Raw genomic sequence first — 18,381 nt, 5'->3', positions numbered from 1 at the left:
CCGGTGGCACATAAAAGCACCATCCGTTCGTGGCCGTTGCCAGCCTCGCCTGGCCCCCATGCCGGTGGCACATAAAAGCACCATCCATTCGTGGCCGTTGCCAGCCTCGCCTGGCCCCCATGCCGGTGGCACATAAAAGCACCATCCGTTCGTGGCCGTTGCCAGCTTCGCTGGCCCCCATGCCGGTGGCACAAGATAAAAGCACCATCGTTCGTGGCCGTTGCCAGCTTCGCCTGGCCACCATGCCGGTGGCACATAAAAGCACCATCCGTTCGTGGCCGTTGCCAGCTTTGCCTGGCCCCCATGCCGGTGGCACATAAAAGAACCATCCGTTCGTGGCCGTTGCCAGCTTCGCCTGGCCCCCATGCCGGTGGCACATAAAAGCACCATCCGTTCGTGGCCGTTGCCAGCCTTGCCTGACCCCATGCCGGTGGCACATAAAAGCACCATCCGTTCGTGGCCGTTGCCAGCCTCGCCTGGCCCGCCGCGTGGCACATAAAAGCACCATCCGTTCGTGGCGTTGCCAGCTTCGCCTGGCCCCCATGCCGGTGGGGCACATAAAAGCACCATCCGTTCGTGGCCGTTGCCCGCTGACCCCAGCCGGGGCACATAAAGACCATCCGTTCGTGGCCGTTGCCAGCTTCGCCTGGCCACCATGCCGGTGGCACATAAAAGCACCATCCGTTCGTGGCGTTGCCAGCTTTGCCTGGCCCCCATGCCGGTGGCACATAAAAGAACATGTTCGTGCCGTTGCCAGCTTCGCCTGCCCCCATGCTGGTGGCACATAAAAGGCCATTGCCAGCTTCGCCTGACCCCCATGCCGGTGGCACATAAAAGCACCATCCGTTCGTGGCCGTTGCCAGCCTCGCCTGGCCCCCATGCCGGTGGCACATATAAAAGCACATCCGTTCGTGGCCGTTGCCAGCTTCGCCTGGCCACCATGCCGGTGGCACATAAAAGCACCACCCGTCGTGGCCGTTGCCAGCTTTGCCTGGCCCCCATGCCGGGGCACATAAAAGAACCATCCATTCGTGGCCGTTGCCAGCTTCGCCTGGCCCCCATGCCGGTGGCACATAAAAGAACCATCCGTTCGTGGCCGTTGCCAGCTTCGCCTGGCCCCCATGCTGGTGGCACATAAAAGGCCATTGCCAGCTTCGCCTGACCCCCATGCCGGTGGCACATAAAAGCACCATCCGTTCGTGGCCGTTGCCAGCTTCGCCTGGCCCCCATGCCGGTGGCACATAAAAGCACCATCCGTTCGTGGCCGTTGCCAGCTTCGCCTGGCCCCCATGCCGGTGGCACATAAAAGAACCATCCGTTCGTGGCCGTTGCCAGCTTCGCCTGGCCCCCATGCCGGTGGCACATAAAAGCACCATCCGTTCGTGGCCGTTGCCAGCTTCGCCTGGCCCCCATGCCGGTGGCACATAAAAGCACCATCCGTTCGTGGCCGTTGCCAGCTTCGCCTGGCCCCCATGCCGGTGGCACATAAAAGCACCATCCGTTCGTGGCCGTTGCCAGCTTCGCCTGGCCCCCATGCTGGTGGCACATAAAAGGCCATTGCCAGCTTCGCCTGGCCCCCATGCCGGTGGCACATAAAAGCACCATCCGATTGTGGCCATTTGCCAGCCTCGTCTGGCCCCTGTGCCGGTGACACATAAAAGCACCATCCATTCGTGGCCGTTTGCCATCCTTGTCTGGCACCTGTGCGGGTGCACGTAAAAAGCACCCACTACACTCACGGAGTGGTTGGCGTTAGGAAGGGCATCCAGCCGTAGAAACACTGCCAGATCTGACTGGGCCTGATGCAGCCTTCTGGCTTCATAGACCCCAGTTGAACCGTCCAACCCATGCTAGCACGGAAAACGGACGCTAAATGATGATGATGATGAAATACCGTCAGTGCCAGCCCTCGCCCTCCGGAAAACAGTTAAGTACAAACCTTTGATGCAGGAGCTTCAGTTGTTGCATGCGCTCCTCCTGGTGTTTCTTCTCCTCTTCAATCTGGATCACCTTCGCTATGGGCACGTCATTGCGGGCGACACGTCGATTGAAGCGATTACGGCCATAGTGGGAGCTGACTGGAAGAGAGAGAGAGAGAAGGGGTTTAGTGGGAGGTAGGAAAGTGCACGAGACAAGAGCAACATTGAATGTTTGTAAATATGAATGAGAACCTGCTGTAAGGTAGCAGTAGGAAGAAGGGGGCGAGAGGGGGAGAGAGAGAGAGAGATTCGTTACATAAATGGGGGTAACAGAGAAGTTGTGAGTTCAAATTCCGCCGAGGTCGACTTTGCCTTTCATCCTTTCGGGGTCGATAAATTAAGTACCAGTTAAGCATTGGGGTTGATGTAATCGACTTAATACCTACGTCTGTCCTTGTTTGTCCCCTTGTGGGTAATAAAGAAAGCATTTCTGTATAAAAGGTGACAGAAGGGAGACAAAGTATTGCCCCCTTTTCTCACACTTTATAACCCCTTTCATCTCCTAGCATTAAGCTACTCCCCTTTACTCAGATCCTTACTCAGTCCTTTGCCAGGCAAGCTGCCTGGCAACCTCATCAGTTCTGGTGCCATGAATAAGAGCACCCAGTCCATAATGTAAAGTGATTGGCATCAGAAATGGGAACCAGCTGTAGAAACCATGAGACACTGGAGCTCATTGATGCAGCAGTCCTCAGACCAACTGAATCCTCTTAAACTCTCCAACACATCCCAGCATGAAAGATAGATGTTACAAAAAAAACAAAAAAAAATTATGATGATAGGCGCAGGAGTGGCCGGGTGGTAAGTAGCTTGTTTACCAACGACATGGTTCCAGGTTCAGTCCCACTGCGTGGCACCTTGGGCAAGTGTCTTCTACTATAGCCTCGGGCCGACCAAAGCCTTGTGAGTGGATTTGGTAGACGGAAACGGAAAAGAAGCCCGTCGTATATATGTAAATATATATATATATTTTTCTTTACTACCCACAAGGGGCTAAACACAGAGGGAACAAACAAGGACAGACAAAGGGATTAAGTCGATTACATCGACCCCAGTACGTAACTGGTACTTAATTTATCGACCCCGAAAGGATGAAAGGCAAAGTCGACCTCGGCGGAATTTGAACTCGGAACGTAACGACAGACGAAATACAGCTACGCAGGTCGCCATATGCGTGTGTGTGTTTGTCCCCCTAGCATTGGTTGACAACCGATGCTGGTGTGTTTATGTCCCCGTCACTTAGCGGTTCAGCAAAAGAGACCGATAGAATAAGTACTGGGTTTACAAAAAGAATAAGTCCCGGGGTCGAGTTGCTCGACTAAAGGCGGTGCTCCAGCATGGCCGCAGTCAAATGACTGAAACAAGTAAAAGAGTAAAGACAGTAAAGAGTATGATGATCCTTCATTTCACAAACTGTTTGACTCTCTGTCTGTCTGACATCTAACACTGATGACGAAATGTCATCATCAGTAGAAATAATTCTGTCAATGTATTTCTCATTAATACACTTGAACGACTCAGGCGGAACATTTCACAGCTGATTTGTTAAACTAGCAGACACATGATTTATTCAGTTGACTGAATATCAAGGCCACCTCACAGACCACCCACGACGACCACCACATCATGGATTAATGGATATTAATCTGAATTTTAATGACTAGAACTGACCAAACCCTGAACTGACAAAGAAACCTTTATGTGGTTGCTAAAGCTGCTAAAAATTGCAGTCAAGTTTTCCTCAAATCACTCCCTAGTTAATAATAAGGTCCTGAACCCATTTGGGTTTAACCCTTTTCATACCAACTTGCCTGAGACCACCCCTAGTTCTATGATAACCACTCCAAAATGCACGCATCCAACAATCTCCATCACAAAATACAGCAAATGGATTTCTTACAGGTTCAAATCTACCTCAAGTATATCCAACTACAAACATTGGAATATGACAGTCCTTGGGCCCATCAGAGCCTGTAAACTGTCTGACCCATGGCTGTATGGAACATGGATATTAAATGATGATGAGTGCAATTTGATGGAATTCAGTTGGTGTATCTAGTAGGGCTAAAATGACTGATGAGAAAGGGGCTAGATTTATATATTAACCCTTTAGCATTTAAACTGGCCATATCCGGCCAAAAGTATTCTGCCTGTTTTATGTTCAAACTGGCCAGATCTGGTCTCTCACACCAACCCTACAATATCGTCTTAAAAATGAACAGCTACCTCATCAAAATCTCCTAGCTACAAGATAATGCATGATTAATTCAAAACAATGTGGATAAAGAAGCATTAATTTTGGCAGAATAATGTGAACACCAAAGGGTTAAGGGGATTAGTGTCACACAACTAAACATTTATAACAACAAAAACAGAATCCCTTCTGAAAACACATTTTGGATGGTTCACACACTTCACAAAACATACTGCGGAGCAGCAGGGTGTGTCACAAAACATTCAACAAACATTCACAGACTGGAGAAACATTCCAGGAAGGCCATAAAGCGCCAATTAATTTGATACTAACCAATCGACCCTGCCTCATCCACTGTCTTCGGCATTACAAGAATTTGGTGACATTCATGAAAATGCGAACAATTTCAGAGAGTAAAAGGGTTAGTAAAGGAAAAAAAAACAACACACTCCTTGCCAACCTCACCTGACTGTAATTGTCATACAGGTAGCAGCATTAAGTAAGAATGATTGTAGTTAATAGATGGGAGAGATACACAGACAAAGACAGGCAACTATCTAGTCCACATAACCAATTAGTTTGTATATAAGTGAACAGACAGAAGAAGATATAGGATAGGCCATGATGTCAGTGGATACAACACCCACTGTGCGACAAGGTAATAATCAACACTTGGCCTTAATAGATGTAATCAGATGTTTATTAGGGTTGGGGTTAGGGAGAGAGTGGGCTCCGACAGCTGAAGTGTGTGTGCGTGATTGTGTGTGTGTGTGAGATTGCGTTTGTGTGTGTGGATTGCGTTTGTGTGTATGATTGCGTTTGTGTGTGCGTGATTGTGTGGTTGTGTGTGTGATTGTGTGCGTGTGTGTGATTGTGCGCGATTGTGTGTGTGATTGCATGTGTGTGTGTGTGTGAATATATGTACACACACATTTTCTCTTTCCATCTGTACTGTTTAATCTGAGAATAATCCTCATGTCCCACCTTCCAGTTCTCTCCCCCCCCACAGTACACACGTCACGTGTGTGTGTGTGTGTGCGTTTTGTATAATTGCAAGGTGAGTGTGTGGCTTGGAAGTTTTGCTGGTCGCAGTTCTGTCTGATGAGCCACTGCTGACAAAACTTCAAAGTTTCAATAAAATATTTAGACCCTGCACCAACACTGAGACTTTTGTTGGTTTCTGTTACACTTTGTTGGTTTTTAAAGCTCCTTATACTTAATGGTGTGTTGTGCTCTTGGGCAAGACCCTTTACTTTCCATTGCTCCAGTCCATGGCAGAAATTAGTGCTTGTATTTCAAAAGGCCAGCTTTGTCACATTCTGTGACACACTGAATCTCTCTGAGAACTACTATGTTAGGGGTACATATCTGAGGAGTACTCGACCACTTGCAATGTTAATCTCACAAGCGGGCTGTTCGATGGAGTGCTGGTTATAAACATATAACACTCAGTGTCATCATCATCATCGTTTAACATCCGCTTTCCATGCTGGCATGGGTTGGACGGTTTGACTGAGGTCTGACAAGCCAGTAGGCAGCACCAGGCTCCAATCTGATCTGGCAGGGTTTCTAGAGTTGGATGCCTTTCCTAATGCCAACCACTCCAAGAGTGTATCGGGTGCTTTTTATGTGCCACTGGCACAGGAGCCAGTTAAGCGACACTGGCGTTGACCATGCTTGGTGCTTTTTACGTGCCAGTGTGCCAGTCAGGCAGCATTGGCATCGACCACAGTGTGTGTGTGTGTGTGTGTGTGTGTGTGTGTGTGTGTGTGTGTATATATATATATATATGCATGCATGCTTATACACAAATAGGTGAATTGATAGATAGACATTTGAAACTCAAGCTCCTTTACATCATTACCCAGTGTTTTGTGTAGTTCATTTTTATCAAATGCTTCCATGAAACTGAGTGATAACAAAAGGCAGCCTCAGCTTGAAATATAACAAACACTCTAGATCATGTATTGAGTAGTTTTTTTAATTTTTATTTCTTGATCGAGAATTCAAACACGTGTGTGTGTGTGTGTGTGTGTGTGTGTGTGTAAATAAATGTACACCCTTTAAAGTGGCAGGTATTCAGAAGGGTCAAACCGTCTCACACATGCCCACATGTGTGGGACATCATCTATTTCTTTACTACCCACAAGGGGCTAAACACAGAGGGGACAAACAAGGACCGACAAACGGATTAAGTCGATTACATCGACCCTAGTGCGTAACTGGTACTCAATTTATCGACCCCGAAAGGATGAAAGGCAAAGTCGATCTCGGTGGAATTTGAACTCAGAACGTAACGGCAGACGAAATACGGCTACGCATTTCGCCCAGCGTGCTAACGGTTCTGCCAGCTCGCCACCTTGGGACATCATTATCATCTTAAACGGTGATGATGATGATGTATAAACCCCTATCATTGTTTATTTGGCCAATATTGTTGCATCATTCAAATGTCCTCTACACACGAACCCAAATCTATAAGCCATGATTATTATCCCCAGTAATTCAAAACCTTTCAAATGCCTTTTAATACCAATGACATAAACATAACTCCAAATAAATCTTTTACTAAAGTAACCTGAATCCTGTTCGGCATGCTAAGGGTAGGGTTGGATGGGGCTGTGAAGTGTTGCAGGATGAAGAGGAGATTACACTCAAGGTAGTAGGATTTATTAATTTTTTTTTCCAGATTAATTTAAGTCCTTTTCATTAGTATGGATTACAAAACCATACTGGCCTACCTATCCCATTCTCCCCCTATAGCCATTCAAAGAGTTCTAGTTTATGATTTTTATTTAAGTGGTGGGTAATAAGATATCAAATGGCATAAAATAATAGATGCATAGAACAAGTAATCAGGTTGAATTAGAGCCTAAAAACGCAAACGTTGAGTGCAGAAATGTGAAATCTGCCAAGATGAAGATTAGCTATAAGCAACGTATTGGCCAAGCTGGTATAGGTATAAATTGAATAAAAACAAACAAGCAGTCAGCAGTTATCAAATTGGCTGCCTGGTTATGCTTTTGTTCGATTATATATATATATATATATATACAAATCGAGATAGGGGTTGTAAATGCAACCCTCCATGGGATAACATATATCCAATATACTGCTAGTGAAGTACCCAACAAAGTTAATACATAAATGTTAATGATTGCGATGCAATCAATTCATTTACTGTATTATATGGGCAAAGGTAAAATGATTTACCACAAATTACTAATACAAGATAAGAAAATGGAGAAATACATCTAAATCAAATATCAATTACCAGATAATACTCAATCACATACTTTATTAAACCACCACATAAGAGACTGTAGGGTTACATATAAAAAGCAGAACAAATCAGTGTACATAAAAAAGTGTACCGTGTAATTGATATTTGATTTAGATGTATTTCTCCATTTTCTTATCTTGTATATATATATATATATATATACACACACACACACAAGCATATATATGGAGATGACCACCATCACTCCATGTGATTGGCTTGAAAAATTGTAAAGATATTAAGATATTTTTCTTAACATGAAACCACTGGTAACCTTAATACACAAAGAAATTTTATCCACCAATGCAGTGTTCAGCACTCATTCTCATTATTCAATATGTGTGTATATCTATCTTTCTATCTCCATGATAGATCAGTAGCCACTACACACATTTTTTTTCTTTCCTTGTTTCTTTCTGTAGAAGAGTGTAAGCTTGAAACGTTAAAGACTTTCAATTCTCGAGCGTTATACTGTTTGTTTTCTACACCACCTGTCTTCACCTTTTGTTTTTTTCGTGAATTCTATCTATCTATCTATCTATATATATATATATATAAACCTTTATGAGCATACTTATAGTCAAAAGGCTGTAACCATGCCAACTGTGGTTTGGACATAAGAGACAGATGCAACTGTGTGGTTAAGAAGCTTGCTTCCTAATCAAGTGGTCTTAGGTTTAGTCCCACTGCATGTCACCTTGGGCAGGTGTCTTCTAATATAATCCTGAGCTGACCAAAGCCTTATGAGGGGATTTCATAGATGGGATCTGAAAGCTTGTCGTATGTGTGTGTGTGTGTGCATGTGCACCCTTGACTCCACATCATGGGATGATTGTAAATGAGCATCACCATCATACAAGTGATGTTCATTTCTTGTCTCCCAGGATGAAATACTGTTGCTTGGAAACAGGTGAGAGTTGGCAACAGTAAAGGCATCTGGTAGCAGAAAATCAACCTCAACAAATTCAATTTGGCCCATAAGAAAGCATGGAAAAGTGCACATAAATTGATGATGATACGAAGGCTTATAAAATAAGGAGTGCAGAACCCATGACTTTCAGAAATACTTTTTCAGTCTCAGAATTGTCAAAACCTGGAACAAGCTAACCATATTGGTTATTACTTGTCAGTAAACTGTATCCTTCAAGTATTTCACGCTTCTCAAAATCCGTCAACACCTTTCCTCTTTATAGCTCTTTTACAGTTCACTTTCTTGTCTTTTTCTGTTTTATCCTGTATATATGTACTGCTAGCTTTCATTGTTTCTATCTTTGTCTTATGTTTGCTCCATCCTCTCTTTGCTTACGAGATGCAATGGATCTGAGCACTGTATATGCAAAGCTCATCATCATCATTATTATTATTATTATTATTATCATAAAGATGGTGAGCTGGCAGAACTGTTCCAAGCGTTGGAGAAAATGCTTTGCAGTATTTCTTGCAGCTCATTATATTCCAAGTTCAAGTTCTGCCAAAGTCAACTCTTTCTGGGTTGATAAAATAAAGTACCTATCAAGTACTGGGCTCAATGCAATTGACTTGTCTCCCCTCCCCTCAAAAATGTGCAAAAATTAGAAGGAATTTTTATTACAGCTAAATTCTGCCGAGGTCAGTTTTGCCTTTCATCCTTTTGGGGTTGATAAATTGAGTACCAATGAAACACAGGGGTTGATGTAATCAACTAGTCCCCCATTTAAAGATTTCAGGCCTTGTGCCTTTAGTAGAAAGATTATTATTATTATCATCATCATCTTTCAATGTTGAGGAAATAAAGCATCGGTCAAGCACTGGAATCGATGAAATCAACTATTCCCCTCCTCCAAAATTTCTGGCCCTGTGCTTATAGTGGAAAGAATTATTATTATTATTATAATTATTATTATTATATATGATGTTTAGATTTTGCTTTGTGTTTGTTGTTATTACCATCATTATTGAAACAGCAAGCTGGCAGAATTGTTTAGCATATCAAACAAAATGCTTAGCAGCAGAGTCACCAAGCTTGATTTTGCCTTTCATCATTTGGGGACTGATAAAATACGTACCAGTTGAATTCTGGAGTCGATATAATTGACCTATCCCTTCTCTGAAATTGCTGGCCTTGTGTCAAGATTTGAAATCATTATGATTATTATTATTATTATCTTGAGCTAAATTGTCAAATCTTGGGCGGGTCATTATGCCAATAAGACACTCACACTAGTTCTATTTCACTTATTAGTATTAGTCAATTCCTCAATCAGCTAGGTATTTTTAAAGAAGTCCTTTTGTCGCCATTTGCAACCTAATCAATGACATGCGATCCCTTCTCCAGGTCTGCTTCCTTTAAAAAAAAGGAGAGAGTAGGTTTTTATTTCAGTGTTAGTGTGATTTGAGCTGCTATTTCTAGCAGGCTGAAACAACCATAACGACACCTTTACACGGAGACAAAGATGGTCAACAGAAATGGCCAGCTTAGCAATGGCCCGTGTTAAAACAATAGAAACGGAAGTAAAAGCTAGACGTGTGTACAGTTACCGTTTTGTTTATACCACAGTAAAAGCACACAGCTTAATACTGTGTACACTTAGTTGGGTAGAGTTAGTCGGGGTAGAGCCATCAAGTCAGACAGCTACTCACAACCCCTGTAAAACTATCCTTTATGTAATAAATACGAAAATGTCTGTAGTCAGCCACAGATTTAAGTCACTGAAGTAGCTACGATGACTCAATTACCCAGAAAGATGTCCATACCTGTGTGTGTGTGTGTACACAAAAATAATAAATTTCACACACAAACACATACCTGTGCCCCCTTTTTTGTATATATTATTCAAAATATGTACTGTGTGTATACATACACTATATACACCCCCACACATATTTATATGAATAGAAAGTAACACTTCCTTAAACCTATTTGAAAAAAAGAAAAAAAAAACCCAACCCCCATCTCTCTCATCCTGAATATTTGTAATTTTGTCTAAACACACGTCTCTTTCTCTCTCTCCCAGTCAATATTTTATGTCTACCTGGCGACATTGAGTGGACGACAGTCAAGGTTTCGAGCCAAAGTTGGAAGATAACTTTTGCATGATGTGAGGAGTGATTATACTCTTTTACTTGTTTCAGTCAGTTGACTGCGGCCATGCTGGAGCATCGCCTTTTAGTCGAGCAAATCGACCCCAGGACTTATTCTTTGTAAGCCTAGTACTTATTCTATTGGTCTCTTTTGCCGAACCGCTAAGTAACGGGGACATAAACACACCAGCATCAAGCAATGCTAGGGGGACAAACACAGACACAAACACGCATATATATATATATATATATATATATATATATATACATATATACGACGGGCTTCTTTCAGTTTCCGTCTACCAAATCCATTCACAAGGCTTTGGTCGGCCCAAGGCTACAGTAGAAGACACTTGCCCAAGGTGCCACGCAGTGGGACTGAACCCGGAACCGTGTGGTTGGTAAACAAGCTACTTACCACACAGCCACTCCTGCGCCCATTATAATAATAATTAATTCTTTTTATTGGCCACAAGGGCTGACAAAAATCAATTATTACATAAAGGGACAAAACAGGACGAAAATATTGCATCTAGCCGATTGCCACATAAACACGCACGCACATATAGTATACACCCCTATACATATGCACACACACATATAGTATATACCCCACCACACACAAGCATAAGCTATGACCCACGGCTGACATTAAAAACTTCAGCTGTTTTTTGCGATCACTCACTGCGTGCGTGTGTGTGTGTGTATAATAAACACACACAAACTTATATACACTCATACACGTGTGTATTGAATGTATGTGCGCCTGAGTGAGTGAGCGAACGAAATAAAAAAGTTAAAAATCAAAGGAATACATCTTCCTTTCAAATAAAAAAAAAACCCTTGTCTCAGCTAATTGAGGGTCGGGGAGGGCGGAAACGTGGTGGTGGTGGTGGTGGCGGAGGTGGAGGTGGTAGAAGGTCGATGGGTTTTGAAAGGGGGTGGGAGAAAGGAGGAGGATAGGGGAGAGGTGGAATAGAGGAGAAGTTATTAAATGTCACAAGAAGTTACATTCCAAGTGGAAAGAGTCTGTAGACAAAGAACCACCACCGCCGCTGCCACCACCACCACCACCGGCGCCGCCGCCACCACCACCACCAAGGTACGGTGAAGGTATATAAAGGTGGAAGGGGTGGTGGTGGTGGACATGTCTGACTTTTAGTCTGCCGAGACGGCGATCTCTCAGCTTCGATTTCAATTTTATTTCCTTTGTATCGCTAATTCCCATTTAAAAATACGGCATGACTTGAATGTCATATTTTCCTATTTCCTATATAACTTTCTTCTATATACATACATACATATATATATATATATGTATATGTATATAGCACGCAGAAGGAAAAAAAAAATCCACTTTATAGTTTGTGGTACTTTTTCGTAACTCAGTAAAGAGAAGTGACTACGCACACATATATGTGTATATATATATATATATTATATATATATATATATATACATTCACACACACACACACACACATATATATATACACACATACATACACAGATACAAGCGTATATATACACACACAAGCACGTATATATATATATATATATATATATTTTTTTGTTTCAGCTCAGATCTGCGGCCATGCTGATGCACCGCCGTTTATATATATATAGAGAGATATACACATACAATCACATATACACATGCATATATAAAGAATTGTGTACAAATATATATATATATATGTGTATATATACACACACTCTATATGTATATATACACACATCTCTCTCAATATATATATATATATATATTATATATATATATATATATACATACATACATACACTATATGTATATATATATATATACACATCTCTCCCTCTCTCTCTCTGTATATATATATATATATTATACTATACTGTATATATATATATATATATATATATAATACTATACTGTATGTGTATTACTCTATTTTGCTGTACATTAAGAGAGGAAGCGAATGTTTATAAGAGGTGAAGTTTGTTCTTACCTTGTTGTATGAGAGACAGCAGATTGTGTTTGGTGCGTGCGAGAGACAGGTAATTGATGGAGGTGGAGGAGGAGAAGGGAGTGACAGCTGTCGATAGAGGAGGAGGAGGTGGAAGGAAGGAAGGAAGGAGTGATAGACGAAAGAACGAGGCGGATGGGGCGGGGGGGAGAGTAGTGATTGTATGAGAAAAAGACAAAAGAGAATGTAGGAAAGAGATAGAGAGAGAGAGAGAGAGGAGGAGGAGGTGATGAGAGGGTAAGAGGGAGAAAGGAGTTGAGGAGTCGGAAGAGAGACGTAGGTGAGACGGAAAGGAAAGGGAAGGGAAGGACAGAAAGGAATGAAAGGGGGCGAGAGAAGATGAGAGAGGCTGTGGTTTGAGAGGGAAAGTAAGAGATGTCGATCAGTGAGAGGGAGAAGGGGAGAGAGAGAGAGCCTATTATAAAAGTATGATAGAGTGACCAATGCTAGAGTCCACGTGTGTGTGTTTGCGTGTGGATGAAATTATGAGTGTTAGGTTTGCATGTATATATATGTGAGTGTATATGGATACTTAGGTGCACATTATATATGCGGGAGGGTTAATATACTTTGTGTGTGTGTGTGTGTAAGTATGTTATGGAGTCTGACGGTAAATTGTGTCCTATTGTCCAATCAATCCAGGTTAAGTAGGTCAGAAGGAGATTGGAAAAAAACCAGGTGATACGGTGTATTTAATACCTATCGTATTTTCACACACATACACATACACACACACACGTAAATACATAAACACAGAGAAAAATAGATGGGGATATGACAATGAATGACAGACACACAGGTACATACACCAAATATATATATACTCAGGCGGTGCCCCAGCATGGCCGCAGTCAAATGACTGAAACAAGTAAAAGAGAGAGAGTAGAGAGAGTATATATATATATATATATATATATATATATATATAGAGATAGAGAGAGAGAGAGAGAGAGAGAGAGAGAGAGAGAGAGAGAGGTAGGGAGACACGCACACACACTGACAGGCAATTATTGGACACACTACCAGAGATACACACATATACACAAATGCAGAGAAACACACAAGCCACCCTTGACATCTACCTACCCGCCATACAACAATCACAGCCTGGTCAGAAATCCAACATCATCATCATCATCGTCATTATCGTCTACCCCCAATCTCTCTATACTTCATCATGCCATCCCCCCCCACCACTTACTTTGCACTCACCCGTCACACCCATCACTCAATGGATCAGTCAATTTTCTTTCAACTTCCTCCTTCCAATCTGGTGGTGGGAGGTAAGAGTGAAAAAAAAAGAAAAAGGAAAAGGAAAAAGTTGGGTGGCTGAAGCAAGTGATTTGGGGTGGAGGGAAGGAAACGTGGGATTAAACCCCAAGGTAAATAGAGAGAGAGAGAGAGAGAACGAAAGAAAGAGATGTGGGTTGTCGGCCTACTCTAAAATTCACTGAAGAGAACCTTTAACCTGCTAGAAATAGTAGTCAAATTTCCATTAAATCACAATATCATGGAATGAGGGCTCACCAGGAACTAAACAGCAGCAGCCTGCCCCAGGATGAGCATGGCAATAGAACAGCTTGCTCTGTCTGCCTCATACATTACTCGATAGGATTGACTCCTCAATGGAGGCCCCAACCCACAACAATTTTGAGAGACACTACATATTACTGTGTAAGGATACATTGTATTGTGTGGTAGTGAAGCGGTCTGTGTGTGTGTCGTGGCTTTGAACCTTGAATATGGTGACATATTGTATCATTGAGCAAGGTACAGCATATCCAGTCTACTACACAGCTGAAAATGGCTTTCAGTTGACTGCTAGGACAGCTCTCTACTTTTCCAACTGTTACACCTTTGATGTTTTAAGTGAAAAGGAGAGAGTTGAGAAAGGAGGGTCTTTGACTGCTCATGACAAGAAAGGCACCTTAAACAATTAGATCTTACTTGCAAGGGGCAGTTAAACTCTTGACACCTTTTAGTATGGTCATCCACCACCTCCCTTTCTCTCTAACTCACATGTATCATCAAATGCCCCTCTATTCTTATTTCTTTACTGCTCACTAGGGGCTACACAGAGAGGGGACAAACAAGGACAGATAAATGGATTAAGTCGATTATATCGATCCCAGTGTGTAACTGGTAATTATTTAGCCGACCCCAAAAGGATGAAAGGCAAAGTTGACCTCGGCGGAATTTGAACTCAGAACGTAACGGCAGACGAAATACGTAAGCATTTTGCCGGCATGCTAACGTTTCTGCCAGCTCGCTGCCTTCATGCCCCTCTAATCTTGTCCACCATTCACTACATCCATCACTCAACTCTACCCACTTTCTACAGTCATCACCTACTCTCACCTACCTTTTCCTCTTACTAATACTTGTCACCCCTCATCCCATTCATTATATTCACCCCTCTCACCTCTACTCTGTGTTTGTCCTCCCAACATCGCTTGACAACCGATTCTGGTGTGTTTAATGTCCTCGTATCTTAGCGGTTCGGCAAAAAGGAGACCGATAAAATAAGTACTAGGCTTACAAAGAATAAGTCCTGGGGTCGATTTGATCAACTAAAGGCGGTGCTCCAGCATGGCCACAGTCACATGACTGAAACGAATAAAAGAGTAAAAGAGTGACTTCACTAATGCTTGTGACATTAAAGAGACAAATACTAAGCATCAGTTCGCTGTAAAATGGTTGGCATTAGGAATGGTGTCCACTTCTTGCATGGCGCATTTCTTTGACCGGTCAGATCCTGTCAACCTGGTCAATACATGCCAGCATTGAACACTCTCTTTACTCTCGCTTTTACTTGTTTCAGTCATTTGACCGTGGCCATGCTGGAGCACCGCCTTTAGTTGAGCAAATCGACTCCAGGACTTATTCTTTGTAAGCCTAGTACTTATTCTTTCAGTCTCTTTTGCTGATGCACTAAGTTACAGGGACGTAAACACACCAACATCGGTTGTCAAACGATGTTGGGGGGACAAACACAGACACATACATATACGCATATACATATATACGATGGGTTCCTTTCAGTTTCCGCCTACCAAATCCACTTACTAGGCTTTGGTCATCCCTAGGCTATAGTAGAAAACACTTGCACAAGGTGTCATGCAGTGGGGTTGAACCCAGAGCTATGTGGTTGGGAGGCAAGCTTCTTACCAGACAGCCACTCCTACACCTAGAATCTCCTGCTATAGCAATGTCAATTGGCCATCACTTCCCACAGACGGATATTAAAAGCATATGACGATTGAGTGGGCAAAGATATATTTTAAATTCTAGGCGCAGGAGTGGCTGTGTGGTAAGTAGCCTGCTAACCAACCACATGGTTCCGGGTTCAATCCCACTGCGTGGCATCTTGGGCAAGTGTCTTCTGCTATAGCCCTGGGCCGACCAAAGCCTTGAGAGTGGATTTGGTAGACGGAAACTGAAAGAAGCCTGTCGTATATATGTGTATGTATATATATATATATATATGCGTGTGTGTTTGTCCTCTTAGCATTGCTTAACAACCGATGCTGGTGTGTTTACGTCCCCGTTACTTAGCGGTTCGGCAAAAGAGGCCGAAAGAATAAGTACTGGGCTTACAAAGAATAAGTCCCGGGGTCGATTTGCTCGACTAAAGGCGGTGCACCAGCATGGCCACAGTCGAATGATTGAAACAAGTAAAAGATAAAGATAAAAGTACATACGTAATTTGTGAAATCCACAGCTGGAACAAAGTGAATTCAATCAGCATAAAATGATTTTAAGGCTAAATAGTGCTTGGTTGTTTAACCGTAGGTCAACTCAGATCTGCTTAGGTAGACAGGTGATCCAAAATGTTCTAGATGAATTATTTAGCTGTCCTTATTTTTAAGATGATAAGGTATGATATGAGGGATGTCTGACTACTTTTTCTAGCAGGGTGAGGATTCCCTTCTTGGCTCGTTGACCTTCCAGTATTCAGCAAAGAGAAAATGGTAACTCGGAATGTTTTGATCAACAAGGAAAGAATCTCAGTTATCTTGTGTGTATGTGTGTATAAATATATAATATATATATATATATATATAGTCTGGATCAGATAAAAGAGATAATGACTATGGGTTATGTGTGTGTGTGTATGCTCAGGTGTGTTGTTGATGTTTACCAAGGTGAGAGATAGGTGTTTGTGTATATATGGTTATATAATCATATTTAAATATACACACACACACACGTGTATTTTCAGGCGTATTGTTCATATTTATTACTAAGGTGTGGGTTGGACTTAAGCAGTATGGTATGTGTGGTGAGTGTGGGTGTAGCGCAGTGAATGTGGGTGTAGCGCGGTGAGTGTGGGTGTAGCGCGGTGAGTGTGGGTGTAGCGCGGTGAGTGTGGGTGTAGCGCGGTGAGTGTGGGTGTAGCGCGGTGAGTGTGGGTGTAGCGCGGTTGAGTGTGGTTGTTAGCGTGGTGAGTGTGGGTGTAGCGTGGTGAGTGTGGGTGTAGCGCGGTGAGTGTGGGTGTAGCGCGGTGAGTGTGGGTGTAGCGCGGTGAGTGTGGGTGTAGCGCGGTGAGTGTGGGTGTAGCGTGGTGAGTGTGGGTGTAGCGCAGCGAGTGTAGGTGTAGCGCGGCGAGTGTGGGCAACGTGTGGAGAGAGTGGGTGGTGTACGGAGAGTGTGGGTGGTGTTATGCCAGCAGGGACTATGTGGCTTACATCGAAATAATAAGGAAGGGTGCAATGGAAACACAGACATCTCACCTCGCATTACATCAGGATTCACACACAATAGTACATAACACCTCGTACACACCTCAGGATATCATACCACACACACAATAGTACAGAATATCTCACACCCATATCATAATACACAATTCCTTATACATATACCTCGGTTATGTCCATCTCTCTCTCTCTCTCTCACATACACATAATACATAATAGTATGCCATACCTTACATACATCCATCATACCTCTCACACACACACACACACACACAATTACTTTATATACCTTCATCCATCATACGTCCATCACATACACAATAACTACTACATTACACTATATATATATATATATATATATATATATAGGCGCAGGAGTGGCTGTGTGGTAAGTAGCTGGTTAACCAACCACATGGTTCCGGGTTCAGTCCCACTGCGTGGCATCTTGGGCAAGTGTCTTCTGCTATAGCTCCGGGCCGACCAATGCCTTGTGAGTGGATTTGGTAGACGGAAACTGAAAGAAGCCTATCGTATATATGTGTGTGTGTATATATATATATATATATATATATATATATATAATATATATGTGTGTGTGTGTCTGTGTGTATGTATGTGTGTGTGTGTTTGTCCCCCTAGCATTCCTTGACAACCGATGCTGGTGTATTTACGTCCCCATCACTTAGCGGTTCGGCAAGAGAGACTGATAGAATAAGTCCAGGGCTCGATTTGCTCGACTAAAGGCGGTGCTCCAACATGGCCGCAGTCAAATGACTGAAACAAGTAAAAGAGTAAAGAGTATATATATATATGTGATGAATGTATATATATATATTCATCACAACAGTACACCATACCTTACATCTATAACACACAGACACACACACTTGCCTGACCACTTAATGCCACCTCCATATCTCCCACCGTCACCCCCACAGTAACCAAAGAAACGTGACAAGAAATAATATATCTTGGTCATAATTACATTCAGATATTTTATATACATTATACACAATATAAACTCACACACACACATTTTATTTGTTTTAGTCATTTGACTGCAGTCATGCTGGAATAATGTCTGTTTAAACAAATCGATCCCAGGACTTGTTTTTTTGTAAGCCCAGTACTGATTCTATTGGTCTGTTTTGCTGAACCAC

General features: G+C 42.7%; 1 protein-coding gene across 6 annotated transcripts in view; it reads right to left on the bottom strand.

Annotated features, from left to right (window-relative positions):
• Window positions 1-18,381, bottom strand: part of LOC115224845 (zinc finger CCCH domain-containing protein 13) — a 159,220-nt gene that overhangs the window by 36,032 nt on the left and 104,807 nt on the right. For 3 of the 6 annotated variants that reach the window (XM_036513672.1, XM_036513671.1, XM_036513673.1), the window contains exon 3: window positions 1,940-2,074. In XM_036513672.1, the coding sequence (XP_036369565.1) occupies window positions 1,940-2,074 (135 nt within the window). Of the gene's footprint in view, window positions 1-1,939; window positions 2,079-18,381 lie in introns of all 6 variants that reach the window. The other 3 variants (XM_029795786.2, XM_029795785.2, XM_029795787.2) reach the window with 1 other exon arrangement.

This window comes from Octopus sinensis, linkage group LG26 (assembly GCF_006345805.1).
Source record: "Octopus sinensis linkage group LG26, ASM634580v1, whole genome shotgun sequence".
Taxonomy (NCBI): Eukaryota; Metazoa; Mollusca; class Cephalopoda; order Octopoda; family Octopodidae; genus Octopus; species Octopus sinensis.
The sequence above is the reverse complement of the archived record's forward strand: the minus strand, read 5'-3'. Positions and strand labels throughout refer to the sequence as shown.